At 49.8% G+C, this 26,481-nt stretch overlaps 10 protein-coding genes across 10 annotated transcripts; 6 read left to right on the top strand and 4 right to left on the bottom strand.

The window, feature by feature from the left end:
* Positions 1–1,097: 1,097 nt before the first annotated feature.
* Positions 1,098–3,391, bottom strand: N7462_002673 (RING-type E3 ubiquitin transferase MAG2; the record flags this gene model as incomplete). Its single annotated transcript, XM_057074399.1, has 2 exons — positions 1,098–3,071; positions 3,137–3,391. 2 exons carry the CDS (start codon positions 3,389–3,391, stop codon positions 1,098–1,100), a joined length of 2,229 nt encoding a protein of 742 aa, XP_056938040.1.
* An 815-nt stretch (positions 3,392–4,206) lies between these two features.
* Positions 4,207–6,828, top strand: N7462_002672 (mRNA-binding ubiquitin-specific protease UBP3; the record flags this gene model as incomplete). Its single annotated transcript, XM_057074398.1, has 2 exons — positions 4,207–4,719; positions 4,780–6,828. The coding sequence occupies 2 exons, from the start codon at positions 4,207–4,209 to the stop codon at positions 6,826–6,828; spliced, it is 2,562 nt and encodes an 853-aa protein (XP_056938039.1).
* Positions 6,829–8,439: 1,611 nt separating this feature from the next.
* N7462_002671 (putative tRNA-specific adenosine-34 deaminase subunit Tad3) lies at positions 8,440–10,368 on the bottom strand (the record flags this gene model as incomplete). Its single annotated transcript, XM_057074397.1, has 4 exons — positions 8,440–8,780; positions 8,842–10,079; positions 10,141–10,192; positions 10,272–10,368. 4 exons carry the CDS (start codon positions 10,366–10,368, stop codon positions 8,440–8,442), a joined length of 1,728 nt encoding a protein of 575 aa, XP_056938038.1.
* A 964-nt stretch (positions 10,369–11,332) lies between these two features.
* phoB (regulatory cyclin phoB) lies at positions 11,333–12,457 on the bottom strand (the record flags this gene model as incomplete). Its single annotated transcript, XM_057074396.1, has 1 exon — positions 11,333–12,457. The coding sequence occupies one exon, from the start codon at positions 12,455–12,457 to the stop codon at positions 11,333–11,335; it is 1,125 nt and encodes a 374-aa protein (XP_056938037.1).
* Positions 12,458–13,975: 1,518 nt separating this feature from the next.
* On the top strand, positions 13,976–17,095 carry N7462_002669 (armadillo repeat protein; the record flags this gene model as incomplete). The annotated part of the gene is made up of 4 exons (XM_057074395.1): positions 13,976–14,279; positions 14,347–14,849; positions 14,928–16,049; positions 16,106–17,095. 4 exons carry the CDS (start codon positions 13,976–13,978, stop codon positions 17,093–17,095), a joined length of 2,919 nt encoding a protein of 972 aa, XP_056938036.1.
* Positions 17,096–17,440: 345 nt separating this feature from the next.
* N7462_002668 (putative fructosamine-3-kinase) lies at positions 17,441–18,406 on the top strand (the record flags this gene model as incomplete). The annotated part of the gene is made up of 1 exon (XM_057074394.1): positions 17,441–18,406. The coding sequence occupies one exon, from the start codon at positions 17,441–17,443 to the stop codon at positions 18,404–18,406; it is 966 nt and encodes a 321-aa protein (XP_056938035.1).
* A 399-nt stretch (positions 18,407–18,805) lies between these two features.
* N7462_002667 (uncharacterized protein) lies at positions 18,806–19,784 on the top strand (the record flags this gene model as incomplete). Its single annotated transcript, XM_057074393.1, has 2 exons — positions 18,806–18,925; positions 19,059–19,784. The coding sequence occupies 2 exons, from the start codon at positions 18,806–18,808 to the stop codon at positions 19,782–19,784; spliced, it is 846 nt and encodes a 281-aa protein (XP_056938034.1).
* Positions 19,785–20,875: 1,091 nt separating this feature from the next.
* Positions 20,876–21,223, bottom strand: N7462_002666 (uncharacterized protein; the record flags this gene model as incomplete). The annotated part of the gene is made up of 1 exon (XM_057074392.1): positions 20,876–21,223. One exon carries the CDS (start codon positions 21,221–21,223, stop codon positions 20,876–20,878), a length of 348 nt encoding a protein of 115 aa, XP_056938033.1.
* A 1,032-nt stretch (positions 21,224–22,255) lies between these two features.
* Positions 22,256–22,576, top strand: N7462_002665 (uncharacterized protein; the record flags this gene model as incomplete). The annotated part of the gene is made up of 2 exons (XM_057074391.1): positions 22,256–22,268; positions 22,365–22,576. 2 exons carry the CDS (start codon positions 22,256–22,258, stop codon positions 22,574–22,576), a joined length of 225 nt encoding a protein of 74 aa, XP_056938032.1.
* Positions 22,577–23,994: 1,418 nt separating this feature from the next.
* Positions 23,995–25,451, top strand: N7462_002664 (putative cyclin; the record flags this gene model as incomplete). Its single annotated transcript, XM_057074390.1, has 5 exons — positions 23,995–24,239; positions 24,321–24,402; positions 24,459–24,587; positions 24,641–24,968; positions 25,057–25,451. 5 exons carry the CDS (start codon positions 23,995–23,997, stop codon positions 25,449–25,451), a joined length of 1,179 nt encoding a protein of 392 aa, XP_056938031.1.
* Between the last annotated feature and the right edge of the window lie 1,030 nt (positions 25,452–26,481).

Here is a 26,481-nt window from a genome sequence, read left to right as displayed (position 1 = left end):
ACACAAAGCGATAATTGATATATTAGCGGATCCAATTTCCAAGCGGTTCTCGGAGCGCAATTGCAGGGAGAAGCCAATTCATATAGCAACGACGACCGGGGGGGGGGTGGGACGGCAGCGGGTGGATCGCAACAAAGATCCGGTGAGAAAGCACTTACTTGGGAGTTTTCCCCGTTTGGGAGCGGGTGACAGTCATGATTGCCTACTCGGAAATCCGAGATCCGACAGCAATTGAATGTGTGTGGAGAGGGGGGCGAAGAGGGAGATGTGGAAAAAGAGAATAGGGTCGAGGGGGGAAGGAGAAAAACAGCGGGATTGTTTACATGTACCTGGCGTGTACCGGACCGCCCTCGGGAGTATGCGCGGGTACGGCAAAAATACCTGGGACATGATTCGATTACCTGGAATTACTTGCAGATTACACCCGGCTCGCGCCTCTTCCGCCCAACGTGGGCCTGTTTGTCTCCCCCACACAAGCACTCTTTTGTTACTTCCGGTGCCAGACGCTTGTAACTTGATCTCGGCGCTGGTGGTCCGGGCCGTTGTTCAATCTTGCGTGAGTCGCAACTTATTGAAGCTCCGAGGGCCGTCATGATTTTTCTTCTACTTGCTTTTTCTTATACTCCTGCAGCGCCGATCTTACTGCCAAGCTTGTAGTTCTCTGCGGAAATCCTGCGTTGGAACTGTAATTTAGTGGCCGACAATACATAGTTCACAATTAGTGCTGTCAAGGACTGATGGGACCATCAAAAAGCAGTCTCTCTACGATACCTTGGAAGCACAGAAGAATCGGAGTATCTATCATGATTCTGTTTTATTTTTATTTGGAAATCCGACGATCAAATCAAATGTTCAAAATGTTGGGAACTGGAATGTGGGCCCAGAACCGAGATGCAAAGGTGAACAAAGCCCGAACTCTCGGTTCAATAATCAAATAATGGTAAGTAATATACTATGATGCGATGTGTTATGATGCAAGAAGACAGACAGGAGATAGAGTAAACAGAGAGCACTCCAAATCACGTTCTGCGAAGCAAACGCATTTCCGTCTCTATTAACGTATATGCTGAAGGCCCAATCCTGCCAACCACCAGAGCCTATGCCCCTCTCTGAATATTAGTTGACATCAAGGTAATCTTGTTCTTGTTCTTTTTCTTTTTCTTGCCTCCACCTCCACCGCCGCCGGCGGTAGAGGACGGACCCGATGAATCGGCCTCAGGGGCAGTCTGAGAAATCAATTCGGATGTCTGGCGAGCCAAAAGCTCATCTTCCCAACCATGTAACCAACCGTCATTTTGCATATCCTGCTGAGTTGCCGAGGTCGGAGACAGGGACGGGATAGCTGTAGTCCCCCAAACAGTACGAAGTCCCGGAGGGCTTGTGGATGGGGAGGCTAAAGCTCCGAATTGTGAAGATGAACGAGGAGGAGAAGCCGAAGAAGCGCTAGCATCAAACAATGGCGAGTCGGAATGGTTGGACAGCGGTTGGAAATCATGGGCCGAGAAGGGCGCTTCGCTAGTACTACCAAAACTTGGTCGCTTGCGCCGCGCTGTGGCCCAGCGCTTATCCTCCTCCTCCTTCTCAGCACGAATGCGATCCTTCTCCTCACGGGCTTCTTTATCACGATTGCGCTTTCGCCTCCTGTCAGTTTCGGAGCGGAAACGTGCCAGCACTTCGGGGACAACAACATCCCTCCAGTCGCACTCCAGAAAATTCACCTCACAACCGTATGGAAGATGCCCTAGATATTTAACTCGTTTACGAAGATCATCATCAACCATATGGCCCGTCGATATGTGTTCAATTCGAGGGAGAATGGTTGCAGGGAACGAGGCGTATTCTCCGAATGCTGACTTAAGAATGCGTATATCGAGGGGTGACAAGTAGAATTGAGGCAAAGCTTGATAGAAATAATAAGGCTGATCCGGAGGATGGGGTCTTTGGGTCTCTTTGCTCTTGCCCCTTGAAGTTGGGTTGATAGGGGCATCAGCGTTTAGCCGAACTTTGTCCATGGCCACTGAGAGCTGATCCGCCTTTTCCGGGGTAGCTAGCGTGGATATGGATTCGATAGCAGAATGTGCAGTCTCTGTATTCGATTCCGAAACAAGTTTGGAGGAGGATCCGCTAGCAGATGAAGCTGTGCCCTCTGATGTAACAGCTCCGGAAGCTCTGGCTTCTACTTCAGACTCTTCGGTCATTTTAGAGGCCGAGGGCTGACGTGGAACATCTGGTGGATTTCCAATGCCCTTCAATTTCTCTTTCGCATCCCTGACAGCGGCAATGGCTTTGCGAGTCCAAGTGTTCTCGTCACCAAACAACAGTTCATCTTCAATTTCCTGCTTCCGCAGTTCTTCGACTTCCTCATCGTACTGGAATGACATATAGTCTTCCCCTCCTTTCATTATGCGAGCGTAGTCCGCAACCTCAGCGACATGGAACCATGGAATGTCTTCACCAGCCCCAAGGGTTTCGGCACCGTCGCGAGGCAAAGCAAGAGTATTGCCAGGTACTCGTTTTACCAGCCTCAGCACCACATCTCCACCCTCAACGGGGAGGTCACCCTCTTGACCACGGAACCAACGCACAGGACGAGTTTCCGAGGTATAAATAGAATCCCAGCATATTGGGCATTTTTTCCACCGCGGTCTTTTCTCGGGAACATGGTTGTCATCATCAGAGGCATGCATATATCGAATTAGACAAGGCAGACAAAATATATGTCCACAGCGAGCCATTCGGGGTGCAACTGGCATAGAAAGGCAAATCGGACAGCTGGCAGCTTGGGTTTGAGCAGAAACAAGGACCTGAAGAACAGAATCCCAATCTAGATGGACATCGGCATTGGCAGCCTGGGCATGGTAGCTGCGATCTGGTGAGACAATAAAGCGGTAGTTGGCATGAACATAGCGCGCCTTATCTACGGCATGGTAACCAGAGCCAGAGTTATATGACTGGTAGCGTCGAGTGTTGCGAGACAGAGGCTGATATTGTGGACGAGGTGGCAGAGAAAAGTTCATCAGATGGGTAATGGACGTCTGTCCCTTGCGACTGTTGGTTGATCTCATCACGGCCTGTAGAGGTAATGGACCTTTGTAAGCAATACTCGAAATAATAAAAGAATACAGATAGTACCCACCGATTCGCTATACTCGTCATCATCCAATAGCCGTGGTTTTCTCTGCCGTTTATGCTGGTTTTTTCGGATTTGAATATTCCTGGCAGCAGACGCCCTCGAAGACTGACCGGCTCCAAAGCTTCCAGATCCCCCCACACGTCGTTGGGAACCACTGTCGGATGGGGCTGTTGTGTGGAATGTCGCAGGCGCAGGCGAGGTATTTGCGATATTTGCCGATTTAGAGACAACCGGGATCTGTCCTGCATTGGACGACATCTCCGAGTTGGTACTTGCTAGATACAGAATGCTGTCCTTGAAACCAGCACAACGGGGGTAGCTGGGTTGCCAACAAACCAATACGGTGGTGTACAAGAGACCAGGTCAGGATCTGTATCAATGCAGCAGCTCCTGATAAGAAGGTAGGGTCAATCTGCAAAAGCGAGTGGGATCAGGACATCCGCTGCCACCCCGATCGATTTCAGAGCACCAAGCACTTGATAAAGATAGATCAAGCCCCTGAAGGCCATCTAAGAATAGACAAAGCGTCCAGGAATGGCACGCTGATGTACCGGAGGGTCGTCGAGGAGGGGCGGCGGGCATGACATCGCCATCAATCACGTGATATGCCGAGTTGACTCAGCGCCGGGATTAATCAGCGCCGAGATTCAGTTCAAGCAGCACTTCACCTTCGCTTCGGAAGCAAGTTGATGAGGGATTGTCTGTTTCTTCTTTGAATCTCCCTCCCACCCCTTGTCTCTACGGCCTTATTCCAACTGGCCAATATCCCTTTTTTGCTCTTTGTTGATGTGACTGCCTAGGTTTGTACTGGACTCTTCGTCTTTCATCTCCCGGCGCACTGTGATTAATTCTTAGCCTCCTGCTCTTCTAGCGTTTTGAACCCATCCGGATTCCGCCATATTATCTACCCTTCAAAGCTCCTTCTCAACCTCTAGACGAGGCCAAAATGGCTGCATAAGTGCGCCTGAGGCTTCCGATTTCGGATCATCTTGATTTCTTTCGCGCATGCCTCCCATTGAGGTGACGCGTGACTGCATTGTGAAGGCAATACCTCCCCTCCGAGCTTGGTCAAGATGAACCACCACTTGCCGGCGATGCCCATGGGGCAGCCGCCCATGCCTCCGTCCCGGCGACAGCAAGAATTTACTTATAACCAAGGACCTCCTAATATGCGGTCTCAACCATACATGGGGTACCCTCCGCACATGAATGCGCATATGCCACCTGCCTATTCACCTCAGCAGTTCCCTCCTTGGTATCCTCCTTATGGTCATATGCAGATGCCACCGCGGCATTACCAACCACCTTATGGCCCGATGATTGTATCCTCTTATCCTCAAACACAGCCCATCATGGCACCCAACCATCTCCCGCCTCATGCCTTGCCGATGCAGCCACGAACATCAACTCCACTGCAACCAACCATGTCGCCATCCATTCCAGCCCCACCTCCCCTTCAACCAGAAATTCATGATCATCCTCTTCTTCCAGTGCAACAGCAACCTCAGCAATATCCCATTCCATCTCCCCCGCCGCGGTGGGAACCCAAAGCTGCCCCAGAACCACAACCCGTATTTGTTGCGCCGGTAAGTTAAATTCCAAATCAGACTGGAGGCCTAGAGATTAGATGCTTACCATTCAATCAGGTCCCTTGGCTTTCAGTTCCCGAAATTCCATTCCCCGCAAGGCTCCAATACAGACGCCGCAGTAACCGCCTGATGCCAGAATCAGTTGAGTTTCCTCCGAAAGACGGAGTCTGGATAATTGGGGAAATGAAAGGTCAAGTTGTCAAAGTGCAGCCGCCGCCGTCAGCTGTCGCAGTTGTGTCATCGGAGCCACAAACTCCCACTTCCATTCCTCCATCGGATGGTGACTCGACTCAACCAACATCTCCCTCCTCCAGCGCAAGGTCTCAGACCCAGCAAAAGCCCACAAAACCCGCCATCCCCATTATTCCTGTCGTTCCTAATATACCAGGAACCCCGCGCCGTCAAGCTAGAGATGACTCTAGTACTACGTCGGAAACTCCCAAGTCTACGATTGCTGGGGCTCCCGAGACTGATGTCGACACAACATCCGCTAATGAGGCCGCAGTTAAGCCGACCTCTTCTGTTCGCGCCGCACCCAAATCGTGGGCAGATCTTGTCCGCGCGAAAGCGGCCGCACGGCCTTCTGCTGGTGCTGCAACGGCTGTTTCTCCGGAGTCTACCACCATTGCTCTACAGCAGAACAAGTCTCTAGCAGATGTCTTGAGCAGCATGGGGGAGGATGTCTCCCAATATAGCGATAAAATTGCTTTCCTTGAGCCGCGAGGACTTGTGAATACCGGCAATATGTGCTATATGAATTCCATCCTGCAAATTCTAGTTTCCTGTGTTCCGTTCCACCAGTTCCTGGATCATGTGGGCCGACGGGCTGCACACAGCTTTCACAGCGATATGCCCTTGATTGATGCCATGATCATGTTCATGAAAGAATTCCGTGTCATTGACGCTGCTACTTCTGAAGAGCAGCTGAGACTTCGGCTGAAGCCCAACGAGCTCGAGCAGTATGGCGAGGCGTTTGTTCCTGAGTTCGTTTACGAGATGATTCGACAGCTGCCGCGTTTTAGAGACATGCAACGTGGCCATCAGCAAGATGCGCAAGAATTCTTGGGCTTCCTTCTTGAAGAATTGCATGAGGAATGTGACCGTGCTGGAAAGCATGCTGCCATTTCTCAAACTACCCAGGAATCTACTGATCACGCTATTACCAATGGATCATCAGGCGATGGGTGGCTAGAAGTTGGTGCCAAGCAAAAGGCCGCTGTTACGCAGTCGTCAGGCGCCATTACCGCTGAGTCTCCGGTCACAAGAATTTTTGGAGGCAAACTGCGCTCGGAGTTCAAGGTTCCAGGTAACAAGACTTCTGTTACCATGGAGCCATATCAACCCTTGCAACTTGATATCGGCGCGCCCGAGGTCCATAATATCGTGGATGCTCTCAAGGGATTGACGAAGCCCGAAAGTATTCAAGGCGACTTCAACTCATCTCGTGGTCCTAACGTGACTGCAACCAAGCAAATATTTATCGAGACTCTCCCTCCTGTTCTCATCTTGCACCTGAAACGTTTCCAGTATGACAATTTGACAGGGGCAACGCAGAAGATTTGGAAAAAGGTCGGTTATCCACTTGACCTGGAGATTCCACGGGAGGTTTTCCCGGCCCACCAACGCAATACTTTGACTGCTCAAGGCGGCTTGCCAAAGTATCGCCTGATGGGTGTCATATACCACCATGGCAAGAACGCCAGCGGTGGTCATTACACCGTCGATGTCCGGCGACAAGATGGTCGCGAGTGGATTCGCATGGATGACACTGTCATTCGCCGGGTCCGGAGTGAGGATGTGGCTGAAGCTGGCGGCGAAGAAGACCCCAAGGTTCTTGCCGCTGCTCTTGAACAACACAAGCAGGACAAGAACCCTCGCGCCAATATTTTCGATCACATTGATCAAGTTGAGCTGGAATCTGCGGACAACGAGAAGGGTTGGAGCCAGGTGAATGGAGCAGGCTCTACCGGACACTCAAGCAAAAAATCAGTCAACGGTGTCGCCCCTTCGTCTGGACCTTCATCTGGCGTGCGAACCCCACTTGGCAGATACGGCTCTCGGGACAATCGCGTCGCCTACTTGCTCTTCTACCAGCGGATTGTTTAAAGAATTTATACCTCAGACTCATTGATTTCTTCCTCCTTGGGAGGACGGCCTTTGTGTACATCGCCTCTTTACCCTCCCCCTCAACATCCTCATTTTTCTTTGCAACAGCATCATACCCCCTTGTTTCTGGCATTCGTCACAAATGGTGCCATCATCCCCTTTGCATTTTCACATTTCTCACTCGCAGGGTCGAGATTTCATCCTGCTTTGGTCGGTTGTACATACCGCATCTCGGCCGACTCGGAATCGTACTTGTTCCATATGTTTCACACCACATGAAGGGATATTGGGTTGTCATATTGAGCAAGAGATGCGATCTTGGGCTTGGAAGACCCTTGCGACGTATCATTTCGCCTGTTGCTCAACCACTCAGCGCCCCAGAGCCTCTTTGACCCTATTAGCCTTCAAACCTTGTGGTTTTCAAAGGGCTGGTGCGAGCATTCGCACCATAATCATGCAAATTCGACTACCTCCGTTATCTCGGGAACCAACACTATTTATCCTTGTTCTATCTTCTGGATTGTATCTCATGGGATGTCAAATTCGGTTTATATTCCCCCTTTCCGTTTTTCTCATGGATACATTTCAGGATTGTGTCTTGGGCACGTGTGCACGCCCACATCGAACGAAGTGAACATGACGACATAAATGCCATATGTTATATGGCTATTAGTGTCATCTTTTCCTCTTCTGCTTTTGTATCAGATGTCTGATTTCAACATGACATCTCTTTTCCTTTTTCTTCTGTATTTTGCTGGGTCTGTTTGACTTGGCGTGGATAGGGGATCTGTGATGACGTTCATGAATTTCCTTATCTATTCCCACCTTTTTTTCATAGACTGCGGCGGAAGGCTGGGGAGTGATTTGTAGGGCCAGTGGAGAGTGGATTGCGGATGACTGATATGCCAAGAGATCGGAAACTTTTGCGTTGAGCCAGCGTCGGGGAAAATGGTTTGGTCAACGATGTCGCAATGGAGTTTAGGAGAGGAGAGGACGAACATGAAGACGTGGAATGGACTAGTTGCTATGATTGCAGTTGCACCCAATTGGGTGCTTCTTGGCTTTGGTGAAACTTGATTATTCGCTGTGAATGGAGTCTGCCTAAGTGGGTGTGTGTGTGTGAGAGAGAGAGAGAGAGAGAGAGAAAGGTGGCAACGCAAGTGCGAGACGAAGTCGACAAGGGAAGAGATAGAGTTCTTCGGAAAAGCACGTCTTTACACAGAAGCCCAGAAAAATTTCAAAGGAAATTTACAGTTCTCAACTCTGGTGCCAGACTAGGCACTGCTGTTCCCTTGTATTTTAGACCATGGCACTCTTTGAAGAGGAACAGAAACCAATACTACTGGTCGCGGAGAGCTTTTTATTAAGGAGTTAGAATGAGAATCTCGATACTGAGGGGAGACAAATCCCAAAATATTTTCAAAACTTAAAATAAGTATATACGTTGAATGGAGCTTTGAAACAATATTAATCTGCATTTCCTGATTGAAAACTTGAGTAGCAAAGTTAAGATATCTACTTCATACATTTACATCGTGAGTTGATTGGCTTGGCTCAAGAAACAGAGAGATCCTGTGTACACAGAGAAAAGACAACAAAGGGACCAACCATTTAGGCATGGAAAACAGTATCTGCCTCGTCATCGACGGTCTCAGCACCATCATTCACCTCAACGAACTCGAATCCCAGAATGCGCCAGTTCAGCTCCTTTCGCCAGTGTAGGCCGTAGTACTTACGGTCCTTTTTGTGCTTGGTGCATTCGGTGGTATCAATTTGGTCATTATCGTCATGATTGTTGTTCTCATCATCAAGAGGGACCGGGGCACCAACAGGCTCGGAAGCAAGGCCACCGCTTTGCATGCGTCCGGAGCGCGGGAAGATCACGGCCCGGAAACGGGAGAGCAGCATGCCCATTGAGCAGCAGAGACACGGTTCGTGGGAAAGATAGATGTCTAGGTCGGTACAAAGATATCCACCCTGGGCGCGGGTGCGAATGCGGGAGATAGGTGCAACAGGAGGAGGAGGGGGGGGTTGTAGTGCCCGAAATCGTCGGATTTTCAAGGGCGGTATCAATGATGGAAGGGAAGGTGGTGGGATCCGATATCGTAGTAGCGCCAGTAGAAGAAAGAGCCCGGTGCTCCGGAGCAATGGACAAATCTCTTGTAGACTGATTAAATGCTTCGGGAGCAGTGGCTGGAATATTCAGCGCCGTCTCTGGGTTTGGTTCTTCGTGCTTTCGCTTGCGAGGGGATGAAGGCATGACTGGCTCGGGCATGTTGGTAGCTGGAAGGCCAACTGCGTACAGGAAATGTGACTCGAGACGGCTAAACTGATTGGCGAGCTGCGGGTCAGAGGCGATGACCGAAGTCATCCGCCCTGCAGTCTCAGCCTGGTGCTGGACATCCTCTCGCCGGCGACGGGCAACGAACTCTGTGGCACGCATAAGTGCATGGAGGTCTGGGCCACCCTCCAAAGTTGCGTCATAGGTCTTGCTAGCTGGATGCGGTGCTACGCCAGGGTGCTGGTCACGCTGAGAGGGCGCACCAGCCTCAGAACGACCGTAACGAGCATCGCCGGCCACAGCAACAACAGCGTCCATCCAATGCTCTGTGCTATCGCGGTTCTGTTCCCAGGCTGTAGTTTCCAGTTTTGCTTCAATGATCGGGTCGACAATGACAGCACCCACGCCACGGCCGCGGCTGGACTGCTTTGCTTCTTCGGCAACTGTGCGTGCAAGAGCCAGATAGTGACCGGCGCGCGGCTGAATGGATTCGAGAGCCCGATTCAGGATTTGTGGTGGAGGAGCGACAGTGGCGCGGGGTGCAGCGGGGTTGAAAACGACCGGCCAGAGGGTCTTGCTCCATTTTTCGGCTTGTGCGGCATTGAACGGGGGATAAATTGGAACACTTGTTTTTAGGAGGCGGACCTTGAGAGGGGAAGGTTCTGGTGTTGGAGTCTTTTTGAAGTGCCTAGACGAGGAAGGAGAAGAGGGAGACGAAGGTTTGTCGGCGGGAGGTGTCGCAGAAGGCCGGCGAGTAGAGGGAGCGAAAGGAGCCAGGAGCGCCAGCAAAATATCAACATCTGGCAATGGAGGCGCAATAAGGACGAAGATGGTTGGGCCATGGTTCACCGTGGGCTTGTTCGCCTCGAGCTCTGCAAGCAGGGTGGGTGGCAGCATGGTCCGTTTCGCGAAGCGGCGCAAATGTGTCAGAGGGAGGGAAGGATCGCGAGGGAAAGCAGCATCAAGAGCTCTAGTGAAGCAAGATTATTAGCTGAGAGTTGACAAGGGGCAGTTCCATCGGTATAGCCTACTTGATCACCTTTGAAGCAGCTTTCACGTTTACTTCTGCGACATAAGCATCATCTGTATATCCAGATTAGACCTGAAAATGAAAACCCGGGGGCCAAGAGCCGTCAATAAAGTTTAAATATCATGAACGTACCAAATCCTTCAGGAGGTTGTGTCTCCTGTACGGTTCGGATGGGGATCACCTCTCCTTTCAGAGGCCGAATGGCCTGGATCAGCTCCTCAATGCTCATTGCGACAGACCTTGACAACTGCCTGGTTTCTGTGACGGTGAAAGGGACTCCGGTGGCAGAAGCAAAGGGGTTGAGGGAGATGAGGGCAGTTTGGGAGGTCAGCGCATGGTGAGGATCAAAACAAAGAATCCTGGACAACTCAGAAGTGAAGGAAAGCAGTCGCGCGCAGTGACGCAAATGAAGTTCAAGATTTCTGAGCCCGCCGATGCCCTAGACCCCGCACCCTAAGCCCTAACATCCTAAATAGGCAATTTTGGTATCTAGAAGTGTAGCTACCCCTGTCATCCCTATTTTTAATTGTTTTTAGGTGGATATCCACCACCAACCAGTTTTTGTCGGGATAGAACATCGACCACAGATAGCGTCTTTAGATATTGAGAATGTCAAAGTTCGCATGTGCCAGTCTGAGTCCAGAGACCGAACATGTCCGATCCATGTCACGTCTTGATAAGAAAGTAATTTTGGCTCTAATAGTGTAGATGGTATTTTTTTGCTGAGTTTACAATAGCAATAGAGAGCACAAGATCGATGAGATATAAAGCACTCGTTATCCCGTCAGACATCAAAACGCCGTAAGTATCCGCTGTAAATAAACCGCTGAAAACATGATACAAATCACCGCCCACCATGGTATATGCTGAGATAGACCCGTCTATGGTGACCATTCCATGTATGTGTGCAAGGGGTGTGGATGAGATTCATATTTGGAGGATAGAACGCACACTCGATGGGTTTGGCCGTTGAACACCTTCCGTCCATGCAGGATAATGTTTGATTGAGATTGCGTTTTGAGTCGCAATCAGCAAGGAGATTGAAAACCAGATAGTTGAAAACCAGATAGTTAACTCCACCCAGAGACAGCCTCGAGACCAGCCTAAGGTTCGGACTGGGATAAAAGAAATTTGGTTGAAATAGTTAGCGGGAGATCATATACCCCGCCGGAGAACACGATGTAAACTTTCGCTTATGCTGCTGGGGTATTGATGGTCGTGGTTGAAGTGCTCTGGGTTGCACTGGTACGCTCAATCTGAAATCCGTCACACCGTTCAATCAGACTCTGATAATAATCTTCGAGGACCTCTGGTTGTGGCACAATGCGCCACTGGACTCTGAAGAGAAATTCGAGTTCTAGCATGGCCAGCTCATTCATGCTGATACCCCCTACGCGAGCATATGTCTTATTGGTCCAGAAACTGTCACTGAGTCCTTTGCTAGCCACTGTGGCACTGACAATCAGGAAACGATGGATGGTAAGACTGGAGACTGTAAAGGCTGGATACAACGCGCAGAGACGGTCAATATAGTAAACCATGCTGAGCAAAATCGGGGGTGAAAGGGTGGCGTGGGTGGTCAGGCGCTGTAGGTAATCCTGCACGGAAATTCGGGGTGGAGATCGGGAGTGGAAGCGCGTCAGGCGCCCCTGATGCAGGGGGATCTTGTCATTGAAGCGAATCAGCTCCATCAGCATGCTGGAGATCAGGACAACCAAGTCGCGGGGGTCCGCCTCCTCATACTGTGCGGGCAAAAATTTGACATTCGACTTGGAGGAGCGCCGTCGCTTCGATTGCGAGGCCTCCAGATCCTGACCGCCTGACCCCGCCGGCGTCAGATCCGGTGGGTGATGGTCATTTTGGCTGTTACGCTTGTTGGACCCCGAGCTGTCCGGAGCGGGCATCGAGGGAGCGGCGGCCGTGGCAGGGGCGGAGACGGGAAGGTGTGAGTCGGGAGCACTATCGTCAGATGACAAAGGGGCAGTAGAAGGGGTGGCGGCAGAAGGACCGGAAGAAAGAGCCAAGGCGGAGCTGGGGGCGAGAGTTTCAACGGTGGCCGTTGTAGAGGTAGACGCGCGACGACGGTGCCTGTCTGCAGGCGATTCAGGGGAGGCAGGATCGACAGTATGCCGATTCAGAGCCGACCGGAGTTCCTCAATGGCCAGGCGCGACGAGCGAGGACTATTGAATTGTGGAGCGGAGTGAGGATCATACTGCGCCGCTGCCACCCCGGTTGGATGAGGGAGTGGATGGGGACGCGGGTGGGTGTGAGGGGAGCGCAAGGCCGCGGAGGAGGGCGAGGGGGAGGAGGCCAACATGGTTCCGGCAAGGAGCTTAAGCGTTTTAGTGTTTTTAGTTGGGGGCTCGACAAGCACGAAGAATGCTGCAATCCCAATATCGACCGCTCGGAGGGCGCGATGGCACCACGTGGGCGCACGAGTCAACGGGGCGCTGACGCTGCGGTACTGGATTGGCGCTGGCGCACGGCCTCATCCTCGCGAGGGATCGCAAGGGCGGGGAGGGAGTGGAGGAGGTGGAGGGAGATCAAAGGTATCCAGAAATCAGAATTCCCCGCTTTACGTCAAACGCTCACATCGAAGAAGATGGAAGAGAAAGGGAGGAAGGAAGAAAGGAGGAGGTGGAGGGAAAACAGGCCCGAGAGCCGCTGAAAATCCTGCTTTGCCATGAGGTAAGTTATTACATCAATACATGGGGAATAGGGCTGTAACGCGGCGTTCCCACCGAGTTTTCCAGGGGCGCCCGCCGCGTTCCGCCCGGCAGTATCAGTCGTCATGCCCCCCAAGGGGACCCGCTGACTGGCTGGATAGGCTCGCTCGGCGCATGCTGGGACAGTACGTGACAATACGACGACGGGGCAGTCAGGTGATGGGGGGGGTTGGAGACGGTCTTTTGGAGTCATTAGTGCCACCTCAAGCTGTCTCGAGAGATCCCCTGGAGCAGAGGATGAAACTTGTGATAAGACTCGGTGGAGCGGGGGATTGAAGAGTCTCGCCAATCTCTCCGAGATAATGTTGAGTCGGGAGCTACACACGACTTCAGTATGTATCTGCACACCATTCGCGGGGGACTGTCAGCGACCACCAGGGTCCTCAGCTTATCATTGGTGGGACGTGGGAACGGGCACTAACGCCACTATCATGGACTAACATGAGGATCTCGGCGGGAGTGTGGATGCCTTGGTGCCTCGGAGTACCTGAGGGCAGTTGGGGTCATGGGTCATCTGATAAGTAGCCCATTTGGAGTCCAGCGAGTCGACTGCGACCAAGCTACTAACCCGCCTTATACTAGCGGGCTCTGTTAGTATTCTCGCCTGAGGTGTCTAGATGTCCAGGTCACGTTCCGCTCACGGCGGTGTGTTAGTTATTATGTAATCGCGAAGTCATTCCCCCGGCCGATGCGGAGTCCGGAACATTGATACTAGGAAGAGCTGGAGACCGACCGATCCACGCCAACCAGAATCTCTTTTGCAAACAGTGGCCCTGCCATCAAACCTCGATCTCCATCGCATCGCACATTCGGCTTCCCGCCGAAACCCACCAGTCCCGATTCCTTTCCCCATCTCTCCCTGTTTGTACAGTACATGCGACCCCTCTCCGCCGAGTGGCTGAATCCGGACAATCATCTCCCTATTTCCCAGATCCTCGGCACTGAAGTTCCGCCGGCATATTACGTCGAGACACTTAATATAAATCATCCACACCTGGGACGGGCAATATCTGAAAGTCATCCAATCTGACTTAGCCTGGACCTCGACCGATCCTGACCACCGTGGTTAGTTGGCGTACCTCCCACCGGGAGGCGGTGGTCTCCGGACAATGACACGCGCGGCCGCACCGCCGATTCTGCTGCAGTTGCAAGGCTCGGACTCGGTTCCCGCTCAGATAGCCTCGCTGCGGGCTCTCAAAAATGAAATCATCGGCCATGATCAGCGGAAGGAAGCTTTCGTCGTAACAGGCGTCATCCCCGCTTTGGGGCGGGTGCTCAATGCGCGACGACCGTGGAAAGCGGGTGCGACAGAATCAAATGGCATGGCCCTGGGCCAATCGGTATCATACCTCAACTCAGATGATTCAGAAGCTTGTCTCCAGGCCATTTTAATTGTTGGAAGTTTAGCACAAGGTATGCCTGGCGCGCTCGCGCCGAACACAGCCTTTATAGATAAGAGAGCTGATTTGATATCGAGCAGGCGGCCCGACATTCCTTGCCCCAATATTTGCGAGCGACATCCTTCCCACCCTCCTGGCTATCCTCTCTTCTCCAGACTGTCCCCCCTCATTCGCTCTTCCGATTTTGCGATTACTCAACACCATTGCAGACCGACTCCCATTACAAAGTCAAGACCAATGGCCCCTGGATACTCGTCTAGCAGATCTCGTATTTGCGAGTGAGCATCTTGGCGCATTGAGAAGACTTGTGGCCCAAGATTACGGGTCTTCTCGAAGTCAAGCCTGCATCGAGTTGGCTGCGTCGCTCATTGGAAAGCTATGCACAGAGGAGATCCATAAAAGCGCGTTGGCAGAATGTGGAGTCCTAGATGCGCTGGCGGTCAAGATTGCCTCTTTTGTGGTGACCCAGGGGTTTGTGCTTCCTGGGGCGGAAGACCATCTTCAAGAACCAGGCTCCCTTGGGAACTTTCCACTTCCAGCCCCGATCTCTGCACGGCTGGCACCCATCCTTCGCGCAGTCACGGTGATTGTAGAGCAGTCAAAATGGCGAGCTGAGCATTTTCTTTCCTCCCCCGGAATTGTGACGGTTTTCCCCAGGCAGGTGCTTGGATTTGCCCCATCAGACGTCAAAAGAGGCCCCTGGGGAGCAACTTACCTGTCAGGTTCGGCAGTTCCTCGCCACACTGCTGCCAACCCAGTTGATCACCTACTTCCTTCAGTTCCACTGGTCCATGGAAGATCGTCTCCAAGCTCTGCCAACTTTCCACCCTTAGGTAACGGTGGTTCACAGCGTCGCCATAGTCATTCCTTCCCTACGCCGTTTTCGCTGGCCGAGACGCCCTCCCCGGAAGAAGATGAAAACTCCATTGTTCCGTGGCTGCTTTGCATAGTCCGCTCAGAAGGTAGCATGGTGCGGCTAATGGCTGCTCGCCTGGTAACCGTCCTTTTTCGCCTGGGGCTTGCGAAAAAGCATCGGGTGCCCATGTTCAGTTATCTCCTGGTCCCAATACTCATCCGAATGTTGGACAAGGATTTTCAACTGCCAGATGAAGATGGGGCTATTGATGATGGCTTGATCACCCCGACGCAGCGCTTGAAAGAGGAGGCACCGGCCGTATTGGCCAACCTAGTCATGGATGACCAAGATTTACAAAAACATGCAGTTGAAGGAAATGCTCTTAAGAGATTGTCGCAGCTTCTCAAAGAAACCTATAACCCTGTTCCAGAGTGTTCACGCCCAATGTGGTATGCAGAAGGCGATAGTCCAGCTCGCGACCCTGAGTCTGTCTCTCCGGACTGCCGGCTCGGACCTCCTGGATACTCTCCCACATTATGCCATGTCATGCGGTACCGAGAGAGTATTCTCAAGGCGCTAGCAGCTTTGGTGCCGTTCAAGGATGAGTATCGCAAGGCGGTCTGCGAAAACGGAGTGGTTCCATACATCATTGATTCTCTTAAGCCTCGGCCAAGTGACGCACCAGCCGATGGAGTTTCAATGCCCAAAAATACAGCTGCAGATGGGAACCCAACGCCGACCCTCTTGGCTGCATGTGGTGCTGCTCGCATGTTAACGAGATCTGTCAGCGTCCTACGGACCAGCCTCATTGATGCCGGTGTGGCGCAGCCACTTTTCGTACTCATCAAGCACCATGACCTTGAAGTTCAGATCGCGGCTACTGCAGCAATCTGTAATCTAGCATTAGATTTCAGTCCCATGAAAAATGTAAGTCACCGTGGAGATGTCGTGCCATTGGTTCCCCCACTAATAACCTTTCGCAGGCAATCATCTCCGCTGATATCATTCCCATTCTCTGCGAGCATGCTCATTCAACGAATACCAAATTGCGGATCGAATCTTTGTGGGCACTCAAACATGTGGTATATAACTCGCCCAACGACATCAAAATGAAGGTCGTTGAGGCTCTTACCCCGAAATGGATCCGACAAGTCATCAGTCAAGACCCCGTTACCGCCTTGACAAGACGAGGATTGGAGGATGAAACAGACCAAGCTTCAGGAATTGCCATGGGCAGGGCCAATTCGGCAGGCGAGCAAGTGGATATTTTAAACCCTATGGATGATGCAGCCGAGCAAGGTGAAGATTACAAGATGGACGAGTCCTTACCGTCATCCAAGATGAGCTTGGATATGTTTCTACCAGATGCAAGACGTCGCCGTAGGCTTGTTTGGAATGGATCCCTAGAGCAATCCACTCAAACACGGCAAGATGACATTGCAGTTCAGGAACAGACGTTTGACTTGCTGCGCAACATTATCTGCGGTGATGGAGCTTCGGAAATGATCGACTTTCTTCTTAAAGAGGTCGGCCAACAGGAGATGCTGGATGCGATTGCCGATAACCTCAGACCGCGCGCCATCCAACTCCTTCATCGACGAGAACAAGCCAACCGGTCACTACACGTCCCGTCCGAGATCCTAAGCTCGGTCAGTGCGCTGATCATTCACCTTGCCGCGGGCCTGCCTCGGCATCGTCAATTACTGCTCTCGCATGGCGACCTTCTGCAGTCTTTGACACACTACTTCAATCACTCCAATCGTGATGTACGGGTCAACTGCGTCTGGGTGGTGATCAATCTCATCTATGAGGAGGACTCGACTGATCGCGAAGGATGCCGACAACGTGCAGCCCAACTCAGGGCACTCGGAATCATAGAACGACTAGCAAGCCTCGAAGATGACTCGGATTTGGATGTCAAGGAGCGTACCAAGACTGCAGTCCATCTCTTGAACACACTAGCTTCGGCATAGGTCCTATTTAGGTTCGATATGGGGTTTGGAGGAAGAGAAGACCATTGGCGCTTTTCTTTTGAGAGCAGTGACTTTGCATAAGCTATCTGCGGGTATTTTCAAAATGTTTCTAGATCATGAAGCTTGTAGTCAACGTTTACTACAACTGTTGTGCCTATTTGTAAAATGATATTCAATTTCTCTTATCGTTGGGATCGGTGGGGAGATCTACGTCATACCCCCGGTCTGAAGAAATGCGTACTTCGTCCCGTTCATTTATTGACAATTCTGACAACCACACAGTCGGCAAATCTTGTCTTTCTCTGGTTTGCACCCACCGAGCGTATGAGAGAGTCACGAGGAAACATGTCTCCGGTACCACCAGCAATCATTCGCAGCCTCCCGTTTTCCTCTTCCAACGTGCATGCCCATCTTGAGCCATCTAGCTCTGGCTTCACCAACACAAGCACCTTGCATTTGAAGTTTTTAAAAGATGACGGTCAACCAGAAGAGCGTAAATATTTCTTGAAAACCTCTGGAGATGGCGAAGCCTCTAAAGAGATGTTCCGAGGCGAATACGAGTCATTGAATGCTATCGCCAACGCCGTGCCAGGCTTTTGTCCGCGCGCTCTCGCCTGGGGCCGGGTCGACGAGTACGGGGATGCAAGCAAGTCCGCGGAGTATTTCCTTGTGACCGAATTTCTTGAGCTCAAGGGTACCATGCGCCGCACTCCTATCGACGAACAAAGTCCGTCCAGCTTGGCGAGCCGGCTAGGAAAACTACATAGTACGCCCGCGCCGCCGGATCCTGGAACTGAACGGAATCGCTACGGGTTTTCTGTGCCAACCTTCTGCGGTGATACACGGCAACCGAACAAGTTCTATGATAGCTGGGCTGATTTCTATGCAAACGAGCGATTGCTCATGATCCTTGCAGCCTCTGAGCGGCAGAATGGCAAAGACGCTGTGCTGCGCGACCTCGTTGAGCAGACCGCCCGTCAGATTGTCCCCCGACTTCTTGGAGACAAGCATCTGGGATATAAATCAGATGGAAAGGGGGATGGTATTAAGCCTGTGATCGTTCATGGTGATCTATGGAGTGGAAACGCCGATCGGGGATTCATCGCAGGCATAGATCAGGAGAAGAATAGTCCTGTTGTGGATCTGGTGTATGATCCTTGTGCATGCCATGCACACAGCGAATATGATTTGGGGATTATGCGTATGTTTGGAGGGTTTGGAGGCGACTTTTTCGAGAACTACCATAAAGTGGTGCCGAAAACTGACCCGGTGAAGGAATATAAGGACCGACTGGAGTTGTATGAACTGTGAGTATCGGTTAATTTTCTTTACTTCAAGTATTTGATATGATCTGACTGATATTATCAAGATACCATCACTTGAACCACCACGCGATCTTTGGGGGAGGCTACCGTGAGGGTGCAGTGTCAAAGATGAAAATGCTGATCCGGAAATATGGCAAAGATCAGCCAGCTGCAAAGACGGAATAAAACCCGCACATTAAATCCGAGCATGGCGTACAGGATTGGGTCGACAGGCATTAGACGGGACGTTCTTCAGGATGGCGATTATCCCTCGTGAAATGATGTCACCGTTGTCAGTTTAGACCTCGTATGTTTAGAAGTTGAACTCTTACTACTTGCCATTTCTCCAACTCCTCCAACCCTTGCTGCTCAAGTATTTCTATCCGCGACGCCACATATTAAGGAGATGCCCACTCATCCTGATTCCGATATCTACCCCGAGGCTACTGGTCAGGCCAAGACCCTGGTTGACCAGCATCGTACGGAACAGCCACTTAAGTTATATGCGGGGTGGTTTTGCCCGTCAGTGCTTTCTCGCGTCGTGAAAATGTATGATGAATACTGACTGAATATATTTAGATTTGGTGAGCGAGTCACACGAGCATTGATGTATACCTATTTTGAATGAGAACTGACCCATATCTACCCATCCAGTGCAGCGAGTATGGCTCGCTCTCGAAGAGAAGCAGATCCCCTACGAGTACATAGAGGTCAATCCTTATAACAAACCCTCTTCGCTTCTCTCTCTCAATCCACGGGGCCTTGTGCCGACTCTTTCATGCCCTACCGAATCGGGCCCCCGGCCGCTTTACGAGTCTACTGTGATTCTGGAGTATCTGGAGGAAGCATACCCGCAGCACCAACCTCGCTTTCTTCCTGAGAACTCTTATGATCGTGCCCGTGCCCGAATCTGGATTGACTATGTCACATCTCGTATTATTCCGTCGTTTCATCGATTCCTGCAGCATCAGCTAGTTGATGGTGCGGGGAATGCCGAGAACGATGCGGGGCTGGAAAGAGCACGACAGGATTTCTTGAACCACCTCAAGACGTGGACAAAAGAAATGCATCCCGAAGGACCTTACTTCCTTGGCTCCGAAATCAGCCTACCAGATCTAGTACTAGCGCCTTGGGCGGTGCGACTGTGGGCATTTGATGAGTTCAAGAATGGTGGATTAGGTATCCCTGCCAAGGGAATGGGCGGATCTGAGGAGGCTGTCTGGAACCGTTGGAGAAAATGGATTGTCGCTATCGAAGATCGGAAGAGCGTCAGGGAGACGACGAGTGAGAAGGAGCATTATCTCCCTATCTATAAGCGCTATGCGGACAATACGGCGCAGAGTGAGCTGGCAAAAGCGACCAGGGCAGGCCGTGGAGTTCCATAGTAAGTTAATGAACAGAGATAAAGGTAGCTACATAGCTTCTTTAAATTGTGGTTTATGACATATTTAAACGATCTTTGTCATTCCAGGTGGGGCTTTCCTACTTGTAGCTGCCGCCGCTTTCATGAGGGCGTTCAAAATCAGGTCCACTGAGCTGCTCAGTGCCATCACTTACTGCTCAGATATTACTTCGCAACCACTAGCAAGATCTATTTCTCCCCAAAGACAACTATTTCATCCACAGGTCCCCACTGCCAAGGCTTTGGTGCAGATTCTTGATTGAAGACTCGACATTAAGTCGAGGGCTGTTGATCAACATAGAGTATGATACTGTACCCTCACCGTAAGATTAATTCCATTACTGAATATTGGGCGGTGAAATGTTGATAGCAATGGTAGCATAGAAGTATGCGTTACTGATCCCCACGACTAAGCGCAGCCCGGTAAATAAAGGATCCGCGCGAAGGCCGTGGCAGTGGGACCAAAGACTTACAAACTATCGTTAGCGAGGAAGCATATTTTGCTAATGACTTTGACTCAGTTTCTATCTGGGTTTACCTGCACTAAAAAATGCATCTGCTAGGTCAGGCACACGTTGTCGTTTAGGCCTTCAATCTTCTTTATTTGCTGTTCTCCTTCCAAATGGTTAACTTGTCGAACAAACCCATCTCTGTTGTCTAAGTTGTTGGTCGAAAGCCCTACTTACATTTTCTTATTTTGCCTTTTTATATCCTAAATTCTATGTCGCCACCAAGCCCTTCGTACTGAGATTTCGAATGCCCTCCACATATCGGATTTGACGTAAATACCCATGGTGTGTGGAATATAGTAAAGCTTGTATTCGTGGTGGATGTTGATTATCTACAGGCTTGTCATATGCCGAGAGAAACTGTACCTTCCACGAAGAAGAATGGTATCCTGCGATAGAGAGAACAAAAATATTTGTAACTTTGGCAAACAGCAACAATCTGATAACAGGTGATGACACATCTCGGCTTTTCCATGCGTTTCTGAAATTGTAATCCCGAACCGTCACAAGGCAGCAAGCGCAATTGGAATTGTTTCTGATGGACAATTGCTAGCTGACCGAAGCCTCAATACGCGGCAGTTCTCTGCTTCTTCCTTTCCATATATTGGCGCCACTCCCGAAGATTAGTGTTTAAAATCCAAACATTAGGTCTTACTTTGGGGTTCAGTATGTAAATTGGAATACCCAGCAAGAAGACACTGCCAGTGATGGCGGCCAGGATACCCGTTGCAGTTTTGTAGCTGTACTTCACCATTGGGTGGATTCCGTAACTCAAAATGAATGCCACGATGTTCTTCATACCGACGACCGCGACAAGAGCAGGACCAGGATTATGCTCCCACTCCTCGGTCGCGAAAGATGTTGACAATATAAGGACTGAAACAAAAGCAACTTGGAAAAGCGTCCAGGCCATGTATGCCCCCCCCACCCCCAGGTGACGCTACCATCAGCTGTAAATCCGCAAAGAAGAAGAGCGACGACTCCAAGGATTTCAGGAAAGATCATGAGAATGAGACGATGTTCAGCGGCAAAGGCTCCTCCGTTTCTTGCTGCCTTCCAAACAATAAATTTATCTCCCAAAAAGCCAGCATAAAACATCCCACCAAGCCCACCGAACACACCGCCGAGGTTGATCAATCCGATTGATTGAGGTGCCCAATGGTAGTTGTACCCAAGAACTGTGTTGTATGATAGTGACATGCCAATTGATGAGGCAAGGACCACGGAAGAAAGCAAGATGGCATAGAGAATCCCAGGACACAGCAGTCCTTCCCCGATCTGAAAGAAACCCTGTGGAATGAATGTAAGAGCGCTTTCTGTTGGATGTGACTACGGCTTCAACATTTGCTAATACGTCTTTTTCGGTCGCAAATCCTCTGGGATATCCACACTCCCGGGTAGATGTCCTCTGGTCTCCTAGCTATGCTATCTCCGACAATGATTATCTGAGACGGGGAGCTTGATTTCGTTATAGTAAGCTCGGACAAGTCAATGATATAAGAATTAAATCTTATTGTCGCATAAAGAGTGTTTTTTTAGTTTCATTAAGTCCTAAAATCCGCGGCCTATCCCCTTCTCACCCTTAACACCCTACTTGCTATACACAGCTAACTCGTTATAATATTCTGTTCGGGTAATAGGGGCAGGGGGTAGGGGGTGATATAGTCGCAAAAAGGGCAGCGACATTTACTAGTAGTCTAGATATATAGTATAAACCGACCACTGTTAGCACTTAGGAATCTAACTCGTTCAAAGGAATTAAATAACTAATCTTAAGCTATATCTACTGTCACTACCACCACTATTACTACAGCTGCTACGCCAGAGAATGTGCGTATACGGATCGACGGTACTAACCCAAAGTTTAGTGATTACCGGGATAATCTTGCCCGTGATAGGTTTGCTGTGGTGAAAAGTGTAATTCCCCGTGAGCGGGCCCTCAAATATGCCGATAAGATGTTTTTATAGATAAAGAACTTGTAAGCTATCTCATTTCGAAGATTTCACCCCTCAAATAGCTGTCTTATAGGAAACTTACTAAAGTAGCAACCTAGGGTTTGATCGTCGCGATCCGTCTAGTATTCACAAAGACAACCTTCCCGTTATTAATGAGAAGGGAATGTGCTTGCAGTATACTGTCGCCTACGAGAAGTTCGTCTGGGATGTGCGTAGCGAACCGAGAGTCGTCGAATCCTTCGAGAAGGTGTATAATGACAAAGATCTTATTGTCTCTTTCGATGCCGTGAACTTCGGTTTCCCGAAGTAGGTTTTTCCCGTTCGCTAATTGATAAGCCTGTATGCAGGTTGACCTCGCTACGCCAAACTTTGTATCCAAGAAATGAGCCTGGGTATTCATTACAATGCTGAGGTGGGAGATTATGATATAACAAGCTATGTGAAAGAGCCTGAGGTCTTTTCTGTTAAAGAATGATAATCAACATCATTCCGCTAACAAATATATATCTTGCAGGTACTGATATTCTCGAGGCACGAAGTCGTACAGAGCAAGTGTTTGACATGGTATCCATCACCACCGATTCAGGACTATTTGAGTCTGCTATTGGGCATGGATTGGATCTAGCTCGGGGGAAAAAGAGAGTAGAGTCACACCATCGTGTCTACTAAAAACACCCGAATAAAATCAACGAAAGAAACTCTTGAAAATAACGACATACCAATTTCAGGTACTGTATGTGAGTTTTTGAGTATCCAGATCATAACACAAATCAGATTCATCACTTCCACAGAGACTCTTTCTCGAACTCTATTCTGAAACACGCTAAGCTATCTTTAGCTTAGGTCTATTTTGAAGGTTTGAATCGTATTGAAACATCTAGGGCTATCCTTGAACCAGCGATCGAGCTTTTCTCGTGAATCGACTGAAACAGGGTGTTATGACAGATGAAGTCTGGACCGCGTGCGAATGGGACTATAAATAGTATCTATTGTGATCCGGGGCACTTGGCTTATCGTGAATGCCTTAGGCTCAGTATATTCTGCCTATTTTCACCGTATATCTGATAGTATTTCTACCTAGGATCCGATAGTTTCCAATATCATACAACTTCTATCCATGTCTGGATAACACTAAGACTAGTATTATCACGAGAGGCCTATAGTAGAGCCAGTAGACGAAGGGTTCCCAGCAGTCTATAGTCTAATTGATTGTGTAATCATCCAATAGGCTCCCTTGTAATACAATGACTAGCAGCAATTGTCCAGAACGAAATGTTAAATTGTCGACACCAGTGCTTTCCTAATTTTTGTGGATACGACTAGCGTGTTAAGATTTATTAAGGTACTGGTCAGGCACGTGCTCAGTGAGTAAATCAAAGTGCTCCACTGAGCATCAGTAAGTGGATCAGACCTGCTCAGCAAGTAGATCAGAACGCTTATGTTCTGCACTCTGATCAGATCAGGTAGCTCAGAGACGTGCTTAGATCTAAAAGCGGTGAGGGATTGAGCACCAAAACGGAAGAGGAAAGCCAAGATCTGGCATAGGAAATCCGGTCGGTAGGGGATAATGTACTGTAGTAATGCTCGGATTAACAATCCTCCGTGACTAAGATCATGTGACAATAATCGAATATCAAGCTGCGGGCCTGTCATGGAACAATCACTATCTTCCCCGGCCCGGTCAAGTTCATCTTATCCTACGAACACACCAGGCCTTTAATTTACAACATGGCCCCTGAAGGAAAGGGTGATAGGGCTCACTCTGGCCCCGAGGCCGAGCCCAGGAGACCAGAGCCCAGAAGACCAGAACCACCGTCGATCCACCCGTCATTTATCCAGGTCGCCAAGCCTTATATTTTTGAGCAGACTATCCATGATTGTATTGAAGCAATGGGAGTGAATCCCATGCGGGAAGAATCTCTACGGCTACAAGGCGTGTCCTGGATTGACAACGTGCGAAAAGTGCTTCATTTGTATGACCATTCACCTCTCCCAGTATCTTCTCAGGCAAAGAGAACGATTATGAAATGCATGGAAGCTAATTCACAGGACAGACCTGTGCGAACTTTCAATACGGCTGTCATGTACTACCACCGGTTCCGGCTTGTGCATCCAGACAATGAATATAACTTCATGGTTTGTGATCATGTGATTCCGATGTGTTTTTTTGATTAGTGTCTAACGCTGAATAGGATGCCGCAGCTGCAGCTCTGTTCACTGCATGCAAGATCGAAGACACATTGAAAAAGTCGCGTGAGATTGTATGCGCTGCATACAACCTCAAGTTGTCACCCTCCGAGTACCTTCCCCCAGATGATCCTGTATGCCGGAGCCTCAGAACCTGCTGTAAAATGACTTTCTAACCCCATGCTAGCTCTTTGAGACTAACGCCCGTGGAATCATCGGGCTCGAAAGACTTATGCTGGAATCATCGGGCTTTGACTTTCGCACACACCATCCTCAGAAGATCTTAGCAAAGCTTGTTCATCACTACAATCTGCCCAAGCTTTCCGAGGTCTCTGATCTCGCGTACCGCATCTCATTGGATCTCTACCGAACTTTTGCACCAGTTAAGCAGACCTCATCGACTACGGCGTTTAGTTGCCTCGAGCTTGCAGGTCGTCTCCTGGACCAGCGTCTTCATCCTCTGGAGTCTGGTACGGACTACGCACAGTGGAACACTAGCCGCCAATCTGTCATGGGTAAGGATTAGATTTTTTTTTTCAATTTGTTCAATATCTCTTCACTTTGAAAAAAAATACTTTGAACCATGTTCTCACGGCAATATAGAAACACTCTTTGATCTCTTGGAACTCTACACCCACCATCGCTCAGCAACCTCAGTTGGACCTCACTTCCCTCCCGACCGATTTTTGACCGTACGGATCCCGTTGAACCAAGAAGCAGACTCTCAGTGTATACCACGTTACGCGAACTGGGTTGATCGGCCTCGTCAGCCGCGGGAAAGTTCCAAGCCTTCAAATGGCGCGTCCAAACAAACAGAAGCCGAGCGACCTCACCACCCCTTGACGCCCGTTGCTGCCAATGGGGATCGTCATAGCGGCGAACGCGGCCGTGAGGCCGCGGTCCGTTTTATGCTCGACCCAACGTGTGCGGAGAGCGAAAAGAAAAAAGTTGAAGAGTACTTTAAGGTGGAGATGGAGGAATATGAAGCAGAAGAGTAAGCAGCATAGTTCCGACTTTCACATGCTGCGTCCAATTCAGTCTCCCCTGAGCAACAGCTCGTAATGGGAGCGGGGAAAGAGGCTGCTAATTTTATGTTAAATTATGTGATACCCTAATTTCAAGAATTCATGATTCGATTCAGTCAAAAAAACAGTCGAGTCTTTCCGTCATCTATCCCGGTTTTGTTATTGATCTTCTATCATTTGTGAGAAGCCAACCCTCTACACTACATTGAGATCCGCAACACAACAGCCTGAGCAGCAACTGTAACCCGGTACGCAGTTGAAAGAGATCAAGTTGGGAATGCCTATCAATATCCTGGTTTTATGGAAAGAGGAGTTTTCAGACACTAGCTAGCACTTGATTATTTCCGAGTTAAATAGAGCCTTGTACGTATATTAGGCCCATCATTCAAAAATTTCTTGTTTACCCCGACAAGGAAATGGCTCACTGCGAACTCCAAATATAGTCAATGCATGGTCTGATGACATAACTATATCGCACCATACATATCTCACCGAGTTTAACTCAATCAACGTTTTGGAGTGAGTTTTCTGCCTTAAATCCGGCATCTGTGTGCCACAGCGGTGGCTGGATCCTGCATGGAGGATCGATATCCTGGTCCAAGGGACCAATGAGAATGTTAATATAGACGCCGACGCGATAAGTGACGCTAATGCAACTCAGGCCCCCAACAATAGGCTGACACGATAACATAGGCCACTATAATCGATGGAACGAAACTAATGCATGTCTAACCACCCGATAGGGCTCTCGACTCTCGACCCCACTCCAGTCTACTGCACGCACCGCCCTCAAACCTGCTTTTAGATTTACGCGTCCAATTAATTTACCCATAGAAACAGCTAATGCGCCGTCTTTTTGCTAATGGGCTGCGCCACGGAGGTGTGGCAGTACGAAAGGCTCTCCTATGCGGTCGCAATAAGGCTTTGATGACCATGAGATCTTATAAAGGTGGAGGAAACTCCCCTCATACATTGGAGGCTAACACAGTTTATAACTTCATTT

This window comes from Penicillium macrosclerotiorum (assembly GCF_028827735.1).
Source record: "Penicillium macrosclerotiorum strain IBT 26536 chromosome Unknown utg000002l_segment0_segment0, whole genome shotgun sequence".
NCBI classification, from domain to species: domain Eukaryota; kingdom Fungi; phylum Ascomycota; class Eurotiomycetes; order Eurotiales; family Aspergillaceae; genus Penicillium; species Penicillium macrosclerotiorum.
Note: the sequence above shows the minus strand (reverse complement) of the source record. Positions and strands in the feature narration are given on the sequence as shown.